This window comes from Vombatus ursinus, unplaced genomic scaffold (genome assembly GCF_900497805.2).
Source record: "Vombatus ursinus unplaced genomic scaffold, bare-nosed wombat genome assembly UNPS02014812.1, whole genome shotgun sequence".
Lineage (NCBI taxonomy): Eukaryota > Metazoa > Chordata > Mammalia > Diprotodontia > Vombatidae > Vombatus > Vombatus ursinus.
The window spans coordinates 13,225,109-13,245,304 of record NW_020954590.1 but is presented as its reverse complement, the minus strand read 5'-3'; the positions used below and the strand labels follow the sequence as shown (position 1 = coordinate 13,245,304).

Here is a 20,196-nt window from a genome sequence, read left to right as displayed (position 1 = left end):
AGAAACGTAGGAGAATTTCCAGTGGATCAGTAACTAACAGCCACCAGGAATTGTATCGGGTGATAAATTTAGATTCAGTGAACCTCTCCAAAGGAGAAACTACAGGTGATAGTGATAGAGGGAAAGTTTAGATGTGACAATGGGAACAAGGAAGAGTCCAATGCCCCACCCCCAAGTAGGGTACTGAGAAGTGTAGCCCGTCCTGAAAAGGGTGGCCAGAGAAGCACCAGCCTCCAGAGACAGCCAGATCTCAGCAAGTGCCAGAAAACAGAAAGAGGGAGAGAGGAAGAGATTTAAGATGATACAAAGTTTGTTCATGATGCAGCAGGTATTCTAAAAGGCAGAGTAGAAGGGGGAGGCAAATCTACGGCAGTATTACTGCTGGAAAATGGGAGTGAGATAGATGATAATTTTTTTAAAGTTGCTATAGCTGAAAAATGCATAACCCTGTGTTTAATCTAGTGATGAGTGTCTTTGCATTTAGACAGTCTTACACTCAGATGACAGTCTGTGGTAGGGTATGTACTCCAAGCCTTTCCAAATTAGTAGGACATGCTAGAACTTATACACCAAGTGGCAGGATGCAGTCACCTTTATGACATGATAATACAAAATGGCAGGATTTCAGTGGCATTCTATTGGGTATTTAATATTTTCTGATTTGGGTTGAATTCTGTTTGTAAAAGGAGTACCTCAAAACGTATTTTTTCTATGGTCTCCTCATATCTGAGGCCGAGTTTATTCTCCAGTAGCAGGAGTTAAGATGGGGAAAACAAAAGAAAGAGGGAATGTATTAACCACCGAGAAAAATGAGTACAGCCGAGTATCAGTGCACAGAAATAAATTCGTGAGGGTCGACCATTACATGATTAAAGGTCATCCCTACCAAGTGACCTCATCACTGGTAGCGGTGTCCTGTCAGGCTTCAGGAAGGTCGCTCGCAGCGGGCAGAAGGAGGCATGGCCAGGGGAGTCTTTGAAGCAGATCAAGAGGCAGTTTTATCCCAACGCCTCACCCACATTAACATTCAGTCTATTTTTTTAAACTACTTTAAACATTTAATAGTATTGCTCCAAATGTGGGGTATAATTATTTTTCAGCATATGGCTATGTGTTTTTTTTTCCTTTCAAAGAAATCATTTTATGGACAGTCTGAAGCAACAGGCTGAATCACTACAGATTTTGACAATTTGTAAATTTTGGATGTGTCTGACAGATTTCTTTTAAGTAAGTCGTTTGTCTTCAAAAAATTTATATTAATAACTTGGTAAAAATCTTTAAAGGACAATCATTTTTACAGCATAGTAAAAGCTGATAAATATAAATAGTTTCTTCTCTAAAGAAATTATTTCAGCAAAACCTACCTCTGGATTTTTCTTCTCTACTTCTCTGAACTTTTCATTCCATTCTTCCTTGTCCCTGAGAAACTGATTGTACTCTTTATTTCTTTCAAGTTTCAATCTCTCCTTAAGATAGACATCAAAAAAAGTGTCACAATTTTAAACTTTATGGAAAAAGTGAACAACTTTATGAAAGGATTCTCATTATATTAACATCAAGTTTATATAAACTTATATATATAAACATAAGTTTATAATGAAACAGTGCAAAGATGACAAAAAATGAAATCCAAGTCAGAATAAATTTGTAACACGAACCAGGGTAAAATAATGGAAAAGGTTCTGTTCAAATAATATGCACTTCCTATTTAAGAAACATCCTTAAACATTACTTTCCACATTTTCTATTAAAACACTGAATTTGAAAAAATATAAACAAATTAAAAGCAAATAAATTACATAACTGGATACTACTCACTATATATCTCATATTTAGCATATTTAGTAAACAAATACGTCTTCTTGAATAACAAGTATTGCACTTCCTCTGAATAATACTGATGTTTGATAAAACAGGCACAGTACTCTGGAACACTTCTAGGATGATCTGTGCCACAAGTGGTATCTAACAAGAAACAACTACCATCCTGTGAGTCTTAAACAGCCTGGTTTCCATTCCTACCCCCTACTGAAAATTCTCCAAGTCCACTGACCTCTCAACTGCTAACCCTAATGGCTTTTTTCAATCCTCTGTCTTATTGGCAGTTTGATAGTTAAATGGTTTCTGTACCATCTAACACTGTTTGCAGCCCTTCCCTCCTCCCTGAGTCTCCACCCCACCCCCAACCATAAATATTTTCTTCTGTGTCTGTAACATTGATCTTGCCAGGTTCTTCAACCTGCCCTTGTCAATATCTTCCATGAGGCAAAAGAATTTTAGAGGTGGAAGGGGCCCAGGCAGACATGAAGCCCCATCAATGCTTGGACTATGAATCCTCACTTCAGCATCTTCTTCCTCTTGCCCCCTAAATGTACCTGATTCCCAAAGCTCTGTCTTCAATGCCTTCCTATACTAACTCCATTTGAGATCTAATACACTTCCATCATGCAGAGGTCTCCTACAGCAATATGTCCAGCCCAGATCTCTCCCTTGAGCAATCCCAATGACATTATAAATGTCTCCTTCTGGACTCAATGTTCTGTCAAGACCTCAAATACAACAAGAATTCACTGAACCCACCTCATAACTTCTCTATTTCTATTGAGGACACCATTCCAATCATCTAGACTTGAAACTGCAACGTCATCTTTCATTTTTCCCTCCTCCTCATCCCAGTCATTTAATTAGCTCTCAAGTCCAGTTGATTCTACCTTGACAATACTTCTCCCATCTGTTCCATTTTTCACTAACACCAATTTAGTTCAGTTCCTCATCCTTACTGACTAAACTTCACTGAAGATCCTAATAAGCTTTCCTGACTCTAGTTTCCCCTCTTTCAATCCATCCTCTACATAACTGCCAAAATTATCTTCATAATGAACAAATCTGAACTTGCCTCTCCTCTGCTCAAAAACCTTCATAGATGCTTTGTTGTCTATAGGATAAAACTTAAATTCCATAGCCTGGCACTTAAGACACTCCACAATCCAGCACAAATCTACCTTTCCTGGCTTATTTCATGCTTCTTGATCAATAAACAAACACAGATTAAGCATCTACTATTTGCTAGGCACTAATTAGGGATACAAATGCAAAAATAAAAAAGTTCCTGCATTCAAAGAGTTTTTCTTCTATTGGGGAAAACAACTTGGGTCTGTTTGTGTATGTATACACAGATAGACATATACATATATAGAGACAGATATACTATATATGTAGTATATATACACACATGCATACACATATATGCACATATGTATGTGTTTATACATAGACACGCATACATACACACACAAATACATACAAAATAGATAAATAATTTTGGAGGTGGAAGGCACTAGCAGGTGGGAGATCAGGAAAGGTTTCATGTAGAAGGTGGCACTTAAAATGAGTGCTCCTTCACAAACTTTTTATTTTGGCCAACCTAAATTATTAGTTGTTGGATTCATTCCTCCTATTTGCAGAGCATGTCTTTTATGCTTGAAACATACCTCTGTTTCATATCTCTTAAAATTAAATCATTTTTCTATAAAATCTAGCTCAGGTGCCACTTCCTCTGTCAAGCCTTCCCTTAGCTTGCCCACTTGCCCAAAGAAAAGTCATCTTAAATTTTTAAGGGGGCTTTATCAAAATTTCTCTTTGCCCCTATCACATTCCACATAGTGACACCCTTATGTTTTAGCCCCCACCAGTGAGATTCAATAGTTTTTTATCTTTGTATACCCCAAAAACCAGCATAATGCCTTCTTGCACCTAGCAGGTATTTAATTATTGTTTAATTTAAAAGAATTAGAATGCAAAGTAAGCATCCAAATACACCCAAAACTTCAACCTATATAAAACACATAAGTATGCTTTCAGCACCACTCTTTTCAGTCATAAAGAAAATTAACAATTCTTAAATTCTGTATATCTTAAGCTAAATATATATTAGTGATAGGAAGCATTTTTATTTGGTAGTTAATAGCACTTCTTTTAAAACTACTCATATCTCCTGACTGAGAAAATGACTCTTAATTTTATATGTTTCAAACCCCTATATCCCTATAACTATATATTTAGATGGCATAAGACAGGATCTGTGATTTCTTTGGCAAATGGAATTCCCACTGAAGAAATGACACTTTCTCGGCAATTCATAGTCATTTTAAGGAGTTGCCTGGGACAATGGGGAAGTTAAATGACATGCTCAGGGTCATAAAGCCAGCAGGTATGGAGAGCAAACTTAAACCTCATGCTTTCTGACTGACTCCAGCTCCCTATCCACTACATATGGCTCTGTCTTCTCAGTATATTGTTCCCAGAGATGAACCAGAGGCTCTAAGACATAGAATTGTATTTTTGAGGGATGGGATAAGAGAAAAGAAGGGAGTGAGGAGTAGGAGTTTTGCTAAATAAACTACGTGGCAGCAGCTATGCATACGTACCCATATCCATCTACAAAATTATCTACATATGTATACACACACATATATATAAAAGACAACATGGTATAAGTAGAAGACCTAGATCCAAATCCTACCTCAGACACTAGTTATGAGAAACTAGGCAAGTCACTTGACCTCTGTCCCTCAGGCAACTCTCTAGGACTAAATCATAGACTGGCGGTCATATGCCTTAGTGGAATAAGTTCCCATATCAGGAGTTTACCACACAGAGGAGATCAAAGAACCTTTGCATTTTCATATACATATACATCTCATTGTGTGTATACACACACGGGTGCGTGCATGCATGGTTATCAATAAGGCTTTTATGGTGGGGGAGATATATGAAGAAACAACTGTAGTATAAAAAAGACAAAAGATGTCAATCATTATAACTTCAAAGAGGTTATACGAAAATCAAAGACTAATTTTAGAGTTATAGAAAATGAAAAGAAACTGGTCAAAGAAAGAAAAATGTTTTCCACATTATATGACCAGAAGTAATTTATACTGTTTCTAGTAATCCAATTAAAAACCCAAATTTGTCCAAAGAAAAGTAATATATGTCAAATAGCTTTAATTTTTTTTTTGCTTAAATTTAAACTAGAAGTACATTCTTTAATAATTTTGATTCCTTACTAAGGCTGAACATTGGCAACAATTAACCTACCTTGACAGATAACCTCTCACCAATAGGAAGAGATACTCCCAGACTAGATGGATCTATTTCACTCGTTGTCACAAAGTTTTTCTGTATTTAAAAAAAGAACCTTGATTTAACTTCCGATCTTGAAATTTTCATTCAATAAAAATGCACATTTATATACTATTTTCTATAATACCATTATTGGAGGTCAAACTCCTGAGAATAAATGGCTCAATAGCATGGACCCTTAATTTGGAATTTGAGGACCAATTAGAATTAGAATTAGAATCCCTGACGAGACCTTTAGAAAATCATTTTCTGTCCAATTATTGGGTTTTATCTGCCTCCTCTGAAAAGTGAAGGAGTGGAAGCAGGTGATTTCCAAGTTCCCTTTTCACTCTAATTCCTATGATATTAAAATGTAGACTAAGAAACACAAAATAATTAGAAAAAATAAAGAAAATTTTATGCTATTTAGCAATTGACCAAAGGACAGAGGTTGATCTTATTTTTCACATATCATGGTATTCAATTCAAGGACCAAAAAAAAAAAAAAAGGAGGCTGCTTTTCAGCACACATTCCTTTGCCAATCATATAATCCTTCATTATTAGTGTTAGTGATCTATATTTCTTTACTTGAGGTCACAAATTTCCTTATGCATACTACTGCAATGACTTCTTTGGGGTTTCTGTTTTGGGGGGAGAGAAAAAGAATGAAAGGCAGAAGGGGAGGGAAAAGCAAAGGGGAGGGATAGAGGAAAAAAAGGGAAAGGAAGAAAGAGTGAACAGATATATGCATTATTTAAGCATTATATATGAATTATATATTTCTATTCATGGAGTGTTTATGGAGTAAGACCCTGCCACAGGTTAACACTAAGATGACACTAGAAAGAGGGCCTGAGTTTGGGGGTCCCGGGATCCACAGCAGACTGAGTGGGAGAGGGAAAGAGGAAGGGAAATACCAAGTGTCTCTAGTGAAACAATTACAATAGGGAGGAAAGCAGAGTTCCTATATCCATCTACTTGGAGTAGCCAATTATATTTTTTAAGAAACCTAAGCATGGTGTGTCCAAATTACAGACTGTGCACACAAATATTCCAACAGACTCCAGTATGATACCCCTGCTTCTAGGTCAATCTCCTTTCCAACTGATTCCATAAATGACTACCAAAACTTACTTCAATACAGTTCAAAGATTGTTGATTTCATCAGTGTGGGTACACAAGTTCCAGTAATACACACAGTGTTAAAGTAGGTGGTTCCAAGAGTTAATATGACCAAAAACATTTGCTTCACAGCTAACCTTTCGGTGAGAAGAACACCCAAACTTAGCTAAGTTGGCACCCAACACCCGAAGAAAAGATATTCAACCTATCCAGAGATCCACACTTGTAGTCTTTTTATCTATTTATAAACTTCCCAAAGCTTGCACTGTGCTATTATAAACTTGGAGCATCTTCATGCGGCAACGAGAAACTAGAGTATGGCTTTGGTAGAACCAAACACTAAACACTACTTTCGTCATATTATTGCACTAAAACATCTCCCTAACGCTTGCTACCTTAAACACACACACACACACACACACACACACACACACACACACACACACACACACTCACTCTCTCTCTCTCTCTCTCTCTCTCTCTCTCTCTCATCCAACTTACTTCCCACCAATATCCAGGATTCTGTCAGGTCTTTCTTCTTGATGTCCCCCACATATGCTATGCTAACCAATTCCTATTTCCATTACTTTATTCTTTACTCTACTCTGCCAGAGTGCCCTACCTTCTACCAAGCCAAATTTAGTTCATTTTGGTTTTTTTTTAATACAGTTTTTGCTTTATGTAAGTGGACCATTTCACAGACCTCTATGTAAAGCAATTTTTACACAATGTGAATTTGCACGTGGATGTGGGGAAGGCAGAGGGCCACCCACTTGTGGAGGGAGGGGGCCAGCACATGGTTCAGGGATATATAAAGGCCGAGGATAGAGAAGCAAGAGTAGGAGAAAGAACATTCAGGGTCTGGAGCCAGCCACCTTGGGGCCTGGTTGGAACCAAGGGGAAGAACACATTGGGAAGAGATATAGAGACATCAGACACAGATACAGACACAGAGAGGAGAAAATGGACGACACGTGGAGGCCAGGTACAGACATGCAGTACCTGAGCACAGACAGATAGAAGACAGACACATGGGGAGCTGGACACACGGGCAGAACAGGGCAAAGGTCTCCTCTCTCAGCACCAGAGGTCTCAAGCCAGACCCCAATCCCATGGCAGCAGTGGTGGCAGACTCATTCTTCTGTTTTTACATGGAGCGCTCTTGTCTTTTTTTTTTTTTTAGTGGGGGGGGGGAGAAGGAGAGAAGAGGCCACGGAATACCAAGCCAAGGCACAGGGGCAGAGAGAGAACACAGTACTGTTGTTATTGTTATTGTTGTTGTTGCTGTGTTTGTCCTTCATTTTTGAAGAGAACAAATGACATCACAGATGATGTCTCGACTTGCATGTGAATTGCATGTTAAGTGAGGCACAGTCGCACGAAGTTGTCAACCTCACTCTCTCTTCCTGAGTCATAAAAGTCCAATGGCAGGACTGAAAGTCAAGACAACTGGTGATGACCCAGGATGCAGTGGATGACTTTGACATCTTTGATGTTTGACCAGGCTCTAAGCACTCCACAGTACCAGCTTCAGCCACCTCCATGGCCATCAGAACAAACTGTTCTCATCCACTCATCCCCCTGGGGAAAGTCTTCACATGCCTGGGGCAAACATTCCCCTAACTCACGGACAGGCTTAAGTTCTGTCAGTTACCCTAAACCTGGTTTAGCCAGTGTTCCAAAACAGTTTACCAGGATGTGGCCACTAGAGAAGCTACAGCTTCTTGGAGCCACAGATGAAAGGGGGGTAAAGGTGCATATTAAAGCTAAATGAACGGGCCCCGAAAAGGGCTTGGCAAGCCCTTACATCAGAGGTGCTAGTCCTCCCTGAACACTCCATACACCCCTGTACAGTTAACATAGGTGGATTTTTTGGAATGTGAATTTCAGAATTCTTAAAGTCAAATTTGCATAATGCAAATTTATATAAAGTAAGCACTGTCTATACAGGTAGAACAGTATAGTGGAAAAACTCAAAAAATTAGTTCTCATTCTGGTTTTACTATTTATTGGCCAAGTAATTGGGAAAATCATTTCACCACTCTGAGATTTAGCTTTCTCATCTGTAAGATAAGAGTTGAGCTGTATGATCTTTTTTTTTTTAATTTTTTTTTATTTTCACATTAGTCATGTTATAAGGAATTGGAACCAATAGGAGGAACCACAAGAAAGAGGAAACAAAACAAAATAGAAGGAAAAAAAGAGCAAATAGTATGCTTCGATCTGCATTCAAACTCCACAGTTCTTTCTCTAGATGTGGATAGCATTTTCCATCATGAGACTTTTGGAGATGTCTTAAAACCTTGCATTGCTGAGAAGGGCTAAGTCCATCAAATTTAGTCATCACACAACATGGCTGTTACTGTGTACAATGTTCTCCTGGTTGTGCTCACTTCACTCAGCATCGGTCCGTACAAGTCTTTCCAGGTTTTTCTGAAGTCCGCTTATTCATCATCTCTTATAGCACAATAGTATTCCATTACATTCATATACCACAACTTGTTCAACCATTCCCCAACTGATGGGCATCCTCTCAATTTCCAATTATTTGCCACCACAAAAAGAGCTGTTATAAATAGTTGTGTACATGTGGGTCCTTTTCCCATTTGTTTGATCTCTTTGGGATACAGCCCTAGAAGTACTATTGCTGGGTCAAAGGGTATGCACATTTTGATAGCCCTTTGGGCATAGTTCCAAATTGCTCTCCAAAATGGTTGGATCATTTCACAACTCCACCAATAATGCATTTTCCAATTTCCCCGCATCTTCTCCAACATTTATCATTTAACTGTTTTGTCATGCTGGCCAATCTAATAGGTGTTATGTGGTACCTCAGAGTTGTTTTGATTTGCATTTCTCTAATCAGTAGTGATTTAGAGCATTTTTTCATATGATGTAGATGGCTTTAATTTCTTCAAATGAGAACTGCCTGTTCATATCCTTTGACCATTTATCAATTGGGGGATGGCTTGTATTCTTATAAATTTGACTTATAAATTCTCTATATATTTGAGAAATGAGGCCCTTATCAGAGATAATGGTTGTGAAAATTCTTTCCCAATTTTCCACCTTCCTTCTAATCTTGGTTGCATTGGCTTTGTTTGTGCAAAAACTTTACAATTTAATGTAATCAAAGTTATCCATTTTGCTTTTCATAATGTTCTTTATCTCCTGTTTGGTCATGAATTCTTCTGTTCTCCATAAATCTGATAGGTAAACTATTCCTTGCCCTCCCAGTTTACTTACATAAGTATCAGCCTTTATATCTAAATCATGAACACATTTTGACTTTATTTTGGTCTATGTCTAGTTTCTGCCATACTCTTTTCCAGTTTTCCCAACAATTTTTATCAAATAGTGAGTTCTTATCCCAGAAGCTGGGGTCTTTGGGTTTATCAAACAGTAGATTACTATAGTCATTGACTACTGTGTCTTGCATACCTAACCTATTCCACTAATCCACCACTCTATTTCTTAGCCAGTACCAAGCAGTTTTGATGATTGTTGCTTTATAATACAATTTAAGATCTGGAAAGGCTAGGCCATCTTCTCCTGCATTTCTTTTCATTAGTTCCCTCGATATTCTGGACCTTTTATTATTCCAAATGAATCTTGTTATTATTTTTTCTAGCTCTATAAAATAATTTTTTGGAAGTTTCATTGGTATGGCACCGAATAAGTAAGTTAGCTTAGATAGAATTGTCATTTTTATTATATTAGCTTGGGTTACCTGTGAGCAACTGATGTTTTTCCAGTTATTTAGATCTGACTTTATTTGTGTGAAAAGTGTTCTGTAACTGTGTTCATATAGTTCCTGGGCTTATTTCAGCCGGTAGATTCCTAAATATTTTATAATGTCTCCAGTAACTTTAAATGGAATTTCTCTTTCTATCTCTTGCTGTTGGGCTTTGTTGGTAAAATATAGAAATGCCAGTGATTTGTGTGAGTTTATTTTATAGCCTGCAACTTTGCTAAAGTTGTTTATTATTTCAAGTAGTTTTTTACTTGATTCTCTAGGATTCCCTAAGTATATCATCATATCATCTGCAAAGAATGATAGCTGTGTTTCTTCTTTGCCTATTCTAATACCTTCAATTTCTATTTCTTCTCTTAATGCTAAAGCTAACATTTTCAGTACCACACTGAACAACAGTGGTGATAATGGACATTCTTGTTTCACCCCTGATCCTACTGAAAATGCTTCTAGCTTATCCCCATTACATACAATATTTGCTGAAGGTTTTAAGTAGATGCTACTTATCATTTTAAGGAAGACTCCATTTATTCCTATGCTCTCTGGCGTTTTTAGTAGGAACAGGTGTTATATTTTGTCAAAAGCTTTTTCTGCATCTATTGAGATAATCATGTGGTTTCTGTTAGTTTTGTTGTTGATATAATCAATGATGCTGATAGTTTTCCTAATACTGAACCAGCCCTGCATTCCTGGTATAAATCCTACCTGGTCATAGTTTATTATTCTTGTGATAAGTTGCTGTAATCCATTTGCTAATATTTTATTTAAAAATTTTGCATCTATACTCATGAGGGAAATTGGTCTAAAATTTTCTTTCTCTGTTTTGATGCTTCCCAGTTTAGGTATCAGCACCATATCTGTATCATAAAAAGAATTTGGTAAGACTCCTTCTTCACCTATTTTCCCAAATAGTCTATATAGTACTGGAATTAATTGTTCTTTAAATGTTTGATAGAATTTGCTTGTAAATCCATATGGTCCTGGAGATTTTTTCCTAGGGAATTCATTGATGGCTTTTTCAATTTCTTTTTCTGAGATGGGGTTATTTAAGTATTTTACTTCCTTTCCTGTTAATCTGGGCAATTTATATTTTTGTAAACATTCATCCATTTCACTAAGATTGTCAAATTTATTGACATACAGTTGGGCAAAATAGTTCCTAATTATTGTTTTAATTTCCTTTTCCTTGATGACGGATTCACCCTTTTCATTTTTGATACTGGTAGTCTGGTTTTCTTCTTTCATTTTTTTTTAATTAAATTAACCAAGGGTTTATCTATTTTATTGGTTTTTTTAATAAAGCCAGCTTTTTTTGTACACACACACACACACACACACACACACACACACACACACACATATGTTTTGTCATCTTTCTTATGTCTGTATTCAAATTTAAGTTTGCCTGCTCCATCACCTGGGGTTTAGGATCTCCCCCTGGTATGCTGAAGCGAGGCTTTCCACTGGCTTGCTGGGACGCCTCCAGTTCTGTACTGCTCCCCCTCCCCCAGAGCAAGAGGGGCCTTTTCCATTAATCTCTCAAGCTTCCTGGACTACAGGACTGCTACACCCCATCTTTCTGCTGGTTCAGCTGTTTCAGGGTCTTTCCCAGGGTGATATTTTCTGGGCTTTCAGAGGTCAATAAGAGAGGATGAGAATGACTTACTTCTTACTCTGCCCTCTTGGCTCCTGGAAGCAGAACCAAGCTGGATGATCTTTAAATGACTCTTGACATTGTGTGATATGACTGTTTAAAATAGTCACTGGATCAACAAGCATTTATTAAGAAAATACCAAGTGCCAATCATAGTGCTAAGCACTGGTAATACAAAGGCAAAAAGCAACTTTGAAAGAGGTCAGTCTAATAATAAATAATTTTGCTCTCTCTATATGTACAAACAATAACAAATCTCAAAAAAGTCCTACACTGAAGCTTCATCATGAGATGGAGATGACCTTAAGATCTCAGAAGGCTATATCAGCAGAACACAAAATTCAATACCTTCTGCCATCTTGGAAAGGTTTTAAGTATGATAATGAAGACAGATATTCTTTCTGTCCAAGGACCAACCTAACTAATATTGAAAAAGTTCATACCAGTAGGCTGGCTGCTAGGTAATTAATATTTTTTGCAATAAAAATCCATTCAACAACAGAAACCCACAAAATGGCCTTCAGTCCTATGTAGTGCCCTTCTACTTTTGTAACAGTAATAGCAGAGTGGCAGAAAAGGGGATAAGGGGAGTTGAAATCTCCTATTTTTACACTGGCGGTATCAAACTCAAATAGAAACAAACAGATCCTTATTTAGCATACATTGCCTTAGAAAACCACAAATTAACAGTATCTGTGTTATACTGTATTTTTACTTATTTTGTGAAACATTTCCCTGAGTGTGGTGGGCACACTCAGGAGTTCTGCAGTAAGAGTTTGACACCTGTTTTACACCATGTATAACTATTAACCTGCTGGCATCATTGTCCAATGACTAACAAGCTTTTTATAGTGCAGGAGAAATTGAATCACATAAGTATTGACATTCTCTTGCTAGAAATTAAATCATAAAACAAAAGGGAAAATGAATCTAAATGGAAGGTTGTCCTTGTAAAGGCAGATAAGAGACTTTGTAGAACTGGTTTCTCAGGAGCCCAAATGCAGTAATAAAAATCATCAGTTCATGAGAAAGAGAGACAGAGAAAAATAGAGTTGAGGATTAAGAAACAGAATCTAACAGGTTATTCAGAAGCCTCCCATTTATAGAAAACTCTGGAAATAGGCACTAAACAACAAAACAAAACAAACTATTTCTTATGATACAGGAAACAAGTGCTTCCCAATATAGAAGTAATTCCTGAATTTGCTGCCGACAAGTAAGGCCACTGACAGTATATAAGGCCATGGTCAAAAATCAACAAAATAAAAAGATAAAACAAAAAAATCACTTAACATGATTACAACAAGCTCCAACCTGACCTACTTATATAAATCCCTAATGCTTTGATTCCAAGAAACAAAATGGTTAGAGGAAAAGATACCACCACTATTACCATTTCCTTCAGAAGTTTTACCAACGTAAAGGAAACAGTACAATCAGGCATCTGAACAAAAGAGTCTAGAAATCACCTTGGCCAGTAAACACCTAAACCCTTTGCTGAAGAGACAGACACGACAGCCAAAAGCAATACTAGTTTAAAATATAAACTTATTATAGCAAAACACTACAAATAAAGATAGTGAAATATTATGTATGAGAAGTATTTCATTATAAAACAGGGAAGCGAAGCTAAGGGGAAAACAAATCTACGAAAGACTTGGCATGAAACCCAAATGAACCAGATAATCCCAAGACCATTTTATAACTAAAATGAGATTACAACAAATAGACAAAAAATAAAACACACCTGGAGCATTTTAATAGCAACGTATTTTCATTATCTATGTCACTGGAAACACTACATTTGGACTCTAACAGCTCAGTTCTGCATGTGCTATATTGTAAGAAAGTAAGCAGAAATTGCACTTAAGAAAATGAAGTCAGGAAATTTAGCATTTCAGGAAAAACTGTTGGAGTGGGCTTACTCCAAAGAGAAGAGATATATGCCAGAAGTAACAGTTTTGAAAGCACTGAAGAACCAACTTACAACATATTTGATAAAGGGAAATTACCAAATAAAAGTGAAAAGGTATTACTACCCAAAAAAAGGGTATCTAGAGACCATCAACAACTACTGACCAATATGCCTATTTTTTCATTTCTATAAACTCATTATTAAACTATAAGACAGTCACATAAGTGGCTGACAGTTGTAGTACATATAGACCTGTTATTTATTGTATGTTAAGTATTTAAAAAGCAAAGTTAAGCAAATGTAGACGTGTTCTCTAATGAGTTGTCTCTCACATACATTAGTATCATATGAGAGTCTTTGATAGAACTAACCACAAAATATAATTTTGCTCAATGATCCTCTGATTGTATCAGGGTGACAGTGAAAAGAATGTCTAGTAAGCTAATTAGGTGGTCTAGGTGGGCTGGGGTGGACCAGTTGTATTGGGCAGAGGCACCAGTGATCTGGGCTGCTGAAATGTGTGGGAAAATTCAGGGACTGAGTTGCTTTCAAAGATACGGTGTTTTCCTTTCAGGGGTCCAGGTCCCATCACCCCATTATTCCCCCTTCAAACAAATGGGACCCAAAATCTTTGAGGTAAGGGGAGAAGGTCTCGGCTTCTGAAACTGCTTCCTGTTGGCAAGAGGTGTAGAGCTGTCCCTGCATTGCTATGTCCTGTTCAGGGGGTGTCAGACTTTGGAACCTAGCTAACACCAGGTCCAGTGAGTTAGGGCGCCTATGATTCAGTCAAAGGTTGGTATGCAGCCTTGTTAGTATGCAATTTGGAAGCAGATGGTCTAGATCCTAGAGGAGACAAATCTGGTAAGGGAGTCAAGCAAACAAGGGCTAAACAGGAATAAATGGAATATGATCAGAAGGGGAATAAGTATGGGGACTAGTAGAAAAAGGAGCCAAAAATCTCCATGAAGAAGATGGTTTGGAGGCACTGAGGTTATCATGAATTTCTTGCATCCAACTAGCCTTTTCCAAAATATGTTCAATATGGCTCTACCTACCCAAAGTTGTTGATGTACATACAGTAGGAGGTGTTTGCCAGGGTACATACACTCCTGCTAGAGGCAAGCAGGTAGGGTAAGGTCTAGGACCATATCTGCTAGGGAATCCAAAGCTTGCTGGATTTCCCGGAGATTATAAGCTGTCTTATTTGCCAATTGATGAATGGTCTCTGTAAGGTTAGAAAGAGTAAGTTTATGTTGTAGGTGACCACATCAGGGCATGAGATACTCCGCTCCCTTTTTAAGGAACCAAAGAACATTTCCCCAGAATCCACGCTTTGCCCTTTTCAAGGTGGAGGTCCTCAGCTCTGTGGCATTGAAAATGGAAAGGGAAGGGGCTAAAAATCCTAAAGTCTTTGTAAGATGTTAAGCATTGGGTGGCCAGGGTGGAAAAGAAAGAGAAGGAAGTAAAAGCATCAATTGTAGACAGCCTTCTCAAAGAGTTTAACCACAAAACAGAAGAGATAGAGGATGATAACTAGTGGAGATAGACAGATGAAGTAAGGGGCTTTTGAGGACAGGGGGAGAGATGGGCATGTTTGTAGGCAGCAGAGAAGAAGCAGACAGAAAGAGATAAAATACAAGTTTGAAAGAGAGTGGGAATGATGGAGATTGTAATCTGCTGACGAAGATGGGATGGCATGGAATCACTCGTGAATGTAGAAGGGTCTGCCCTGGCAAAGGAGAATGGCATGTTGGACAAAGGTGAAGAAGGAAACAGTAGTAGAAAGCACCTCAGTGATGTGAGATGAGAAGGGGGAAAGAAAACTGAGCTCTGAGGGAATGGCCTCAATTTTCATCAAATACCATGCAACTCTTAAGTGTCTCTGGGTCCAGTGCCCTACCCACTGCATCTTCTCTACCTCTTAGAATTTTTATCTTCTTTCAAGATTCAGCTTAATAGCACCTCCTAAAGACTTTTATGCTCACTTCAACCACATGCTCCAATTGTCTTCTATTGACTTACCCATGTAAGTTATACCACCACCACCTTATTCCCCTGCAAAATATAAATTCCTTGAAGTATCCTAAATGCCTAACACATTATCTTATACATAGCAGCGGAGTTGTTTGTGGCAGGGGAAATACTGCAGAGTTAAGCTGAAAAGCCAGTGGATTTGGAATGAGAAGACACTTCAGTTTAAGTACGACAATGTCTCTCATTCCATTCTAATGTTGAAGATGAAGAGCTAGCCAGAAAGTTAGGTGAATTCTGAACTAATTGAATACCAGACCAAAACAATAGTTCATTAATAGCTCTACCGTCAACCTGGAAGGTATCTAGTGGATCTACCAAAGGTGATGTATTGCTTAACATTTATGTTAATGACTTGGATAAAGGGCATAAAATGGCATACTTATCAAATTTGCAAATGACCCAAAACAAAGAGGGTAAACTAAGATACCGGACAACCAAAGTCAGGATCCAAAAAAGATCTCAACAAGTTAAATCATTGGGCTTAATCTAATAAAATGACATTTAATAGGTATGTGTGTAGATAGATAGGTGGATAAATAGATAGACAGACATATGGATAGATATGTTAAAGATTATAGATTGAAACAACTTCACAAATAAAAAATAGCAACCAGTGATACCAACCAAGCTTGCTTAAATAAACATATGAAAAAGATTTGAAGGTTTCAATGAATTATAAGCTCAACATGAGTCAACAATGTTAAGAACAAGAGAGCTAAAAGCTGCTGTACTCTGCCCTCATCATACCACATTCTTAGTCCCGCATGTCAACTCTAAACACCAAATGTTAAGGACACTGAGAAAATGAAGTTTCCCAAGGAAAGTGGATGAGGACGGTGAAGGGCCTTGAGATCATTCCATATGAAGATCAATTAGAAGAAATAAGCATGTTCAATTTAAAGAAGAATCAGGGAAGACATAATCACTGTCTTCAAGTCTTTGAAAAACTGTAACATGGTGGGGAGCTAGGTAGCGCAGTGGATAGAGCACCAGTCCAGGCATCAGGAGGACCTGAGTTCAAATCCGGCCTCAGACACATAAAAAAATCATACTAGCTGTGTGACCCTGGGCAAGTCACTTAACCCCATTGCCTAGCCAAAAAAAAAAAAAAAAAAAAAAAAAGACTGTTATATGGAATAAGGATTTATTTTCTGCTTTTTCTGTTTGGCTCAAAAGACAGAACAAGGAGTAATAAATTAAAGTTGAAAAACCATATTTTGGTTCAATATAAGAAAAAACCTGATAACAATCAAAGCTATCCCAAAGATAAATGAGTTGCCTTAGGAGGCAGTAGATTTCCCTTTCACCTGAAGTTTTCAACAGAGGCTGCAAGAGCACTTGTTGGGAATGCTGTCAAGTGTATTCGTACTCCAGTATGGGCTAAACTAGATGGATTCTAAGGTCCCTATCAACTTTCAGACTCAATGCAATTCCAACTCTGATACTTGCTTTCTATGTGTTCATGAATAAGTCACTCTACTTCTCTAAGACTAAATTTCTTCATCAAGTGAAAACAATACCTGGGACACCTGTCACTTGAGGTAGTGGTTGTTCCTGGGAAAGGATAAGGACCATGGGCTCTCAATGGTGTTTTAACTGGGAAGTAGATCAATGATAATAAATAAGCAATATATACTAAAAACTGCACATTTGTATTAATCTTATGTACACCGAAAGGAGGACATTTAAGCTTCATAACTAGTGTGCACTGATTCTTCAGAAACTCCATTTTTACAAAGGAATTTAACCCTTATGTGAAAAGAAAGAAAACTGGAACTGGCTGAAAACTAACTAGGACAAAAGGGACAGGGTAAAAGAAAGGGTAACTATCTGGGTGTGTTTGTGGATGGTGTTTAATGTCATGTGAGTTCCTTCAAGAATCAACAAAGTTGAGTTAGGCTCATGGCACTCACTGAGCCACTCCCTAGAAGAGTGGCATATAAAGCCATACTAAACGCTTATATCAAAAAGCATCTGAGTTACACTGCTTTCCTAGAGGCATAACTAAAACAGAAAGAAAGAGCTAACAGTTGTGAATATGGTACTTTGTAAACTTTAAAGTGACATATAAATGTGAGCTAATGTAATATAATTTAATGGCTTACATTTCTCTTACATCTATCCCTTCAGAGCCCAGCAGAGTGATGAACACAATATATTAGGCATTCAACAAATACTTCTTAATACTGATAATACAAATGTAAATTTTCATCTCATTAAACAACATCTACCACTTATAATTATCACAACAATTTTTTTTAATGATTGCATTTATTTACTTAACATATATTATGGAACTTTAACTACCAAATAACAGCTGACTCTTACACAGCACTTTACAGTTTGCAGAACACTTTCTTTACAAAACCATGAGGTATAAGTACCATATTATCATTTCCATTTTAAAACAGAGTTTCTAAGATGCCTGAAGTCAGTAGAGAAATCTTTTGAAGTCAAATAAGGGATGCAGGGGAGGGTTACTCTTTCAGGGACCTGGGATCAAGGCTAAGAATTAGTGAACCTGAGAGACTAAGTTCTTCATAGAACTGAAGACCTAGGGATGTCATTGGAACGAAGAAAGAAGTAAGAGATTTTGGATGTCTCTTACCTAGAGTTCCCACATCTGGAGCTATATGGTTGAAGAAATAGCTTCTAGACAGAATGAAACACCTACCAGAGTCAAATAAACTGGCTAGAAAACTTAGAGCTTGACCTAGCAACTAGCTCAGGCAGAATTGAAAAGATTTTTTTTTAGTGCATCAAGAAAAGAGGAGACTAAGAAAGCTAGTTTCTTGAACATTTACACAAAACACCAGGTTTAACTTAGGCTTAGAAGCCTATAATCTTTATTCACTGTTATTGTAAATTCCTTTTGTGCTTTCCATTAGTTCTTAGTACTTAAAACACTTAAAAACACACACAAAAAAGTCTGTGTACTGTTCTGGAGCAAGGAAGAAGGGAAGAGGTTTGCATTTTCTTCCATAGACGGAAATGGAGGAATCAAAGTTTCAAGGAGGAGGCGGCAAAGAAAAAACAGCAATGTGTACTGGTAAGCCAAATCCTGCCAGCTAGTACTGGTAGGTAAAAAAAAAAGTGTGAAAGTGAGGGATCAGTACAGTAGGTCCCATGGTACCATACCAGAAAAGTTTTTTTTATTTAAATTACTGATAATATATTTTTTTTAATCATCTGCTTCTTTCGCTCAAATATGCAAAAGAAACACAAGCTACTTATTGTTCAGTTAGTTGAGCTATTATAACATAATTATACTCTACTTACAGGTATAATTTTCCACGAACAAGTCAATAATTTAAACCCCTAAAATATAGAGTTCATTAATCAACTGAATATTTCTCCTTCTATCTACCATTTAACAAAGTCTGACCTACTCATTATTAACATATTCATTTAAGTGGTGACAAATGGCATGTCCGATCACACATGAATTTACATTAACAGTAAGAATTCATGATAAAGCAAAGATAGCAAATGCAATGCAGAAACCATGAGAAGAACTTCGATTACATTAATGAAATACATTAATGATGTATAGAATGTCATCTTGCTATGAACAAGAAAAGTTATGAATTACTACATTCTTCAACACAAACAAAATAATTGTTCTAATTGGTAGAGGAGCAGTCAGAGGTGTGCTGATAAATGTTTAACATTTAACATTAACATCTCCAAAACACACTAGCACACTTTAACATTTAATAGGCATTGTTAAAATTTTCTCTGTCATTTTCTGAAATCTAACCAACAAAACAACGATTTGTAGTGTTTGCCGATTTCCAAGAGGCTCACTTTGAAAATTTAACAAACAGCTCTCAACGGGAAGTAGGAACTAGTTCCAGCACACCCCTGCAGCAGCAATCTCAAACACAAAAACTACAAGCTACTAATTTTAAGAACATTTAGGAGAGTGCAATATTTTAGGTACTCTACCTTTCTTTTTGCCTGTGTAATACCCTAAAGTCAAGAAAAACAAGTCATTGATAAAATGCATTTAAAGTTCTTTTCTTCATATGAAAAATAATGTTCTAATTAAAATAAGGAGGTAAAATGCAGCTGAGATAAATTCAAGACTATCTTAGAAGTGAGAATATCTTGATAATTTCCAATCATTTTACAAATATATACAAAGCTTAGTAGTTTACAAATTAAAATGGACTTGTTTTGATATTTATTATGAATCTTAAGTTTAAATATATCCTATATTAGTGAACAAACTGCATTTAAAAGAGTTTATATTCAATAAAATAGGTGAAAAAATTAGGCCAAAAATTCAACAGTGCAGTGGCTAAACTATATGGCTACTTATGTTTACTATCCTATTTTAAAGGCAGAAAATAATTCATAACAAAAACTCTATTATTATGGTCAAAAACAAATCAATAAGTATCTATCATGAAAAATTACAAGAGTTATTTCAAAACATATCATATTTTAAAGGAAACGTGAAATCAAGATTTAGAATCTCATTCAAAATTATATAACCTGTTGTTCTAATCAGGTAAGTGAACCTACAGCATTCATTGTTACTCTACCATTTCTCTAACGTGCACCTTTTTACTCTGATTTTGCCTACTACT

At 36.9% G+C, this 20,196-nt stretch overlaps 1 protein-coding gene across 14 annotated transcripts in view; it reads right to left on the bottom strand.

Annotated features, from left to right (window-relative positions):
* Positions 1–20,196, bottom strand: part of LOC114053777 (centrosome and spindle pole-associated protein 1-like) — a 133,484-nt gene that overhangs the window by 91,716 nt on the left and 21,572 nt on the right. For 9 of the 14 annotated variants that reach the window (XR_003570422.1, XM_027876904.1, XM_027876903.1 and 6 more), the window contains exons 5-6: positions 5,098–5,178; positions 1,365–1,466 (exon numbers count right to left, since the gene is read on the bottom strand). The exons of 1 other annotated variant lie outside the window; for it this stretch is intronic. Coding sequence is in view for 12 of the 13 variants with exons in the window: in XM_027876904.1 (XP_027732705.1) it covers positions 1,365–1,466; positions 5,098–5,178 (183 nt within the window). In the remaining variant the exon portion in view is untranslated. The remainder of the gene's footprint in view (positions 1–1,364; positions 1,467–5,097; positions 5,179–20,196) is intronic. 4 more of the 14 variants (XM_027876909.1, XM_027876914.1, XM_027876915.1 and 1 more) reach the window with 2 other exon arrangements.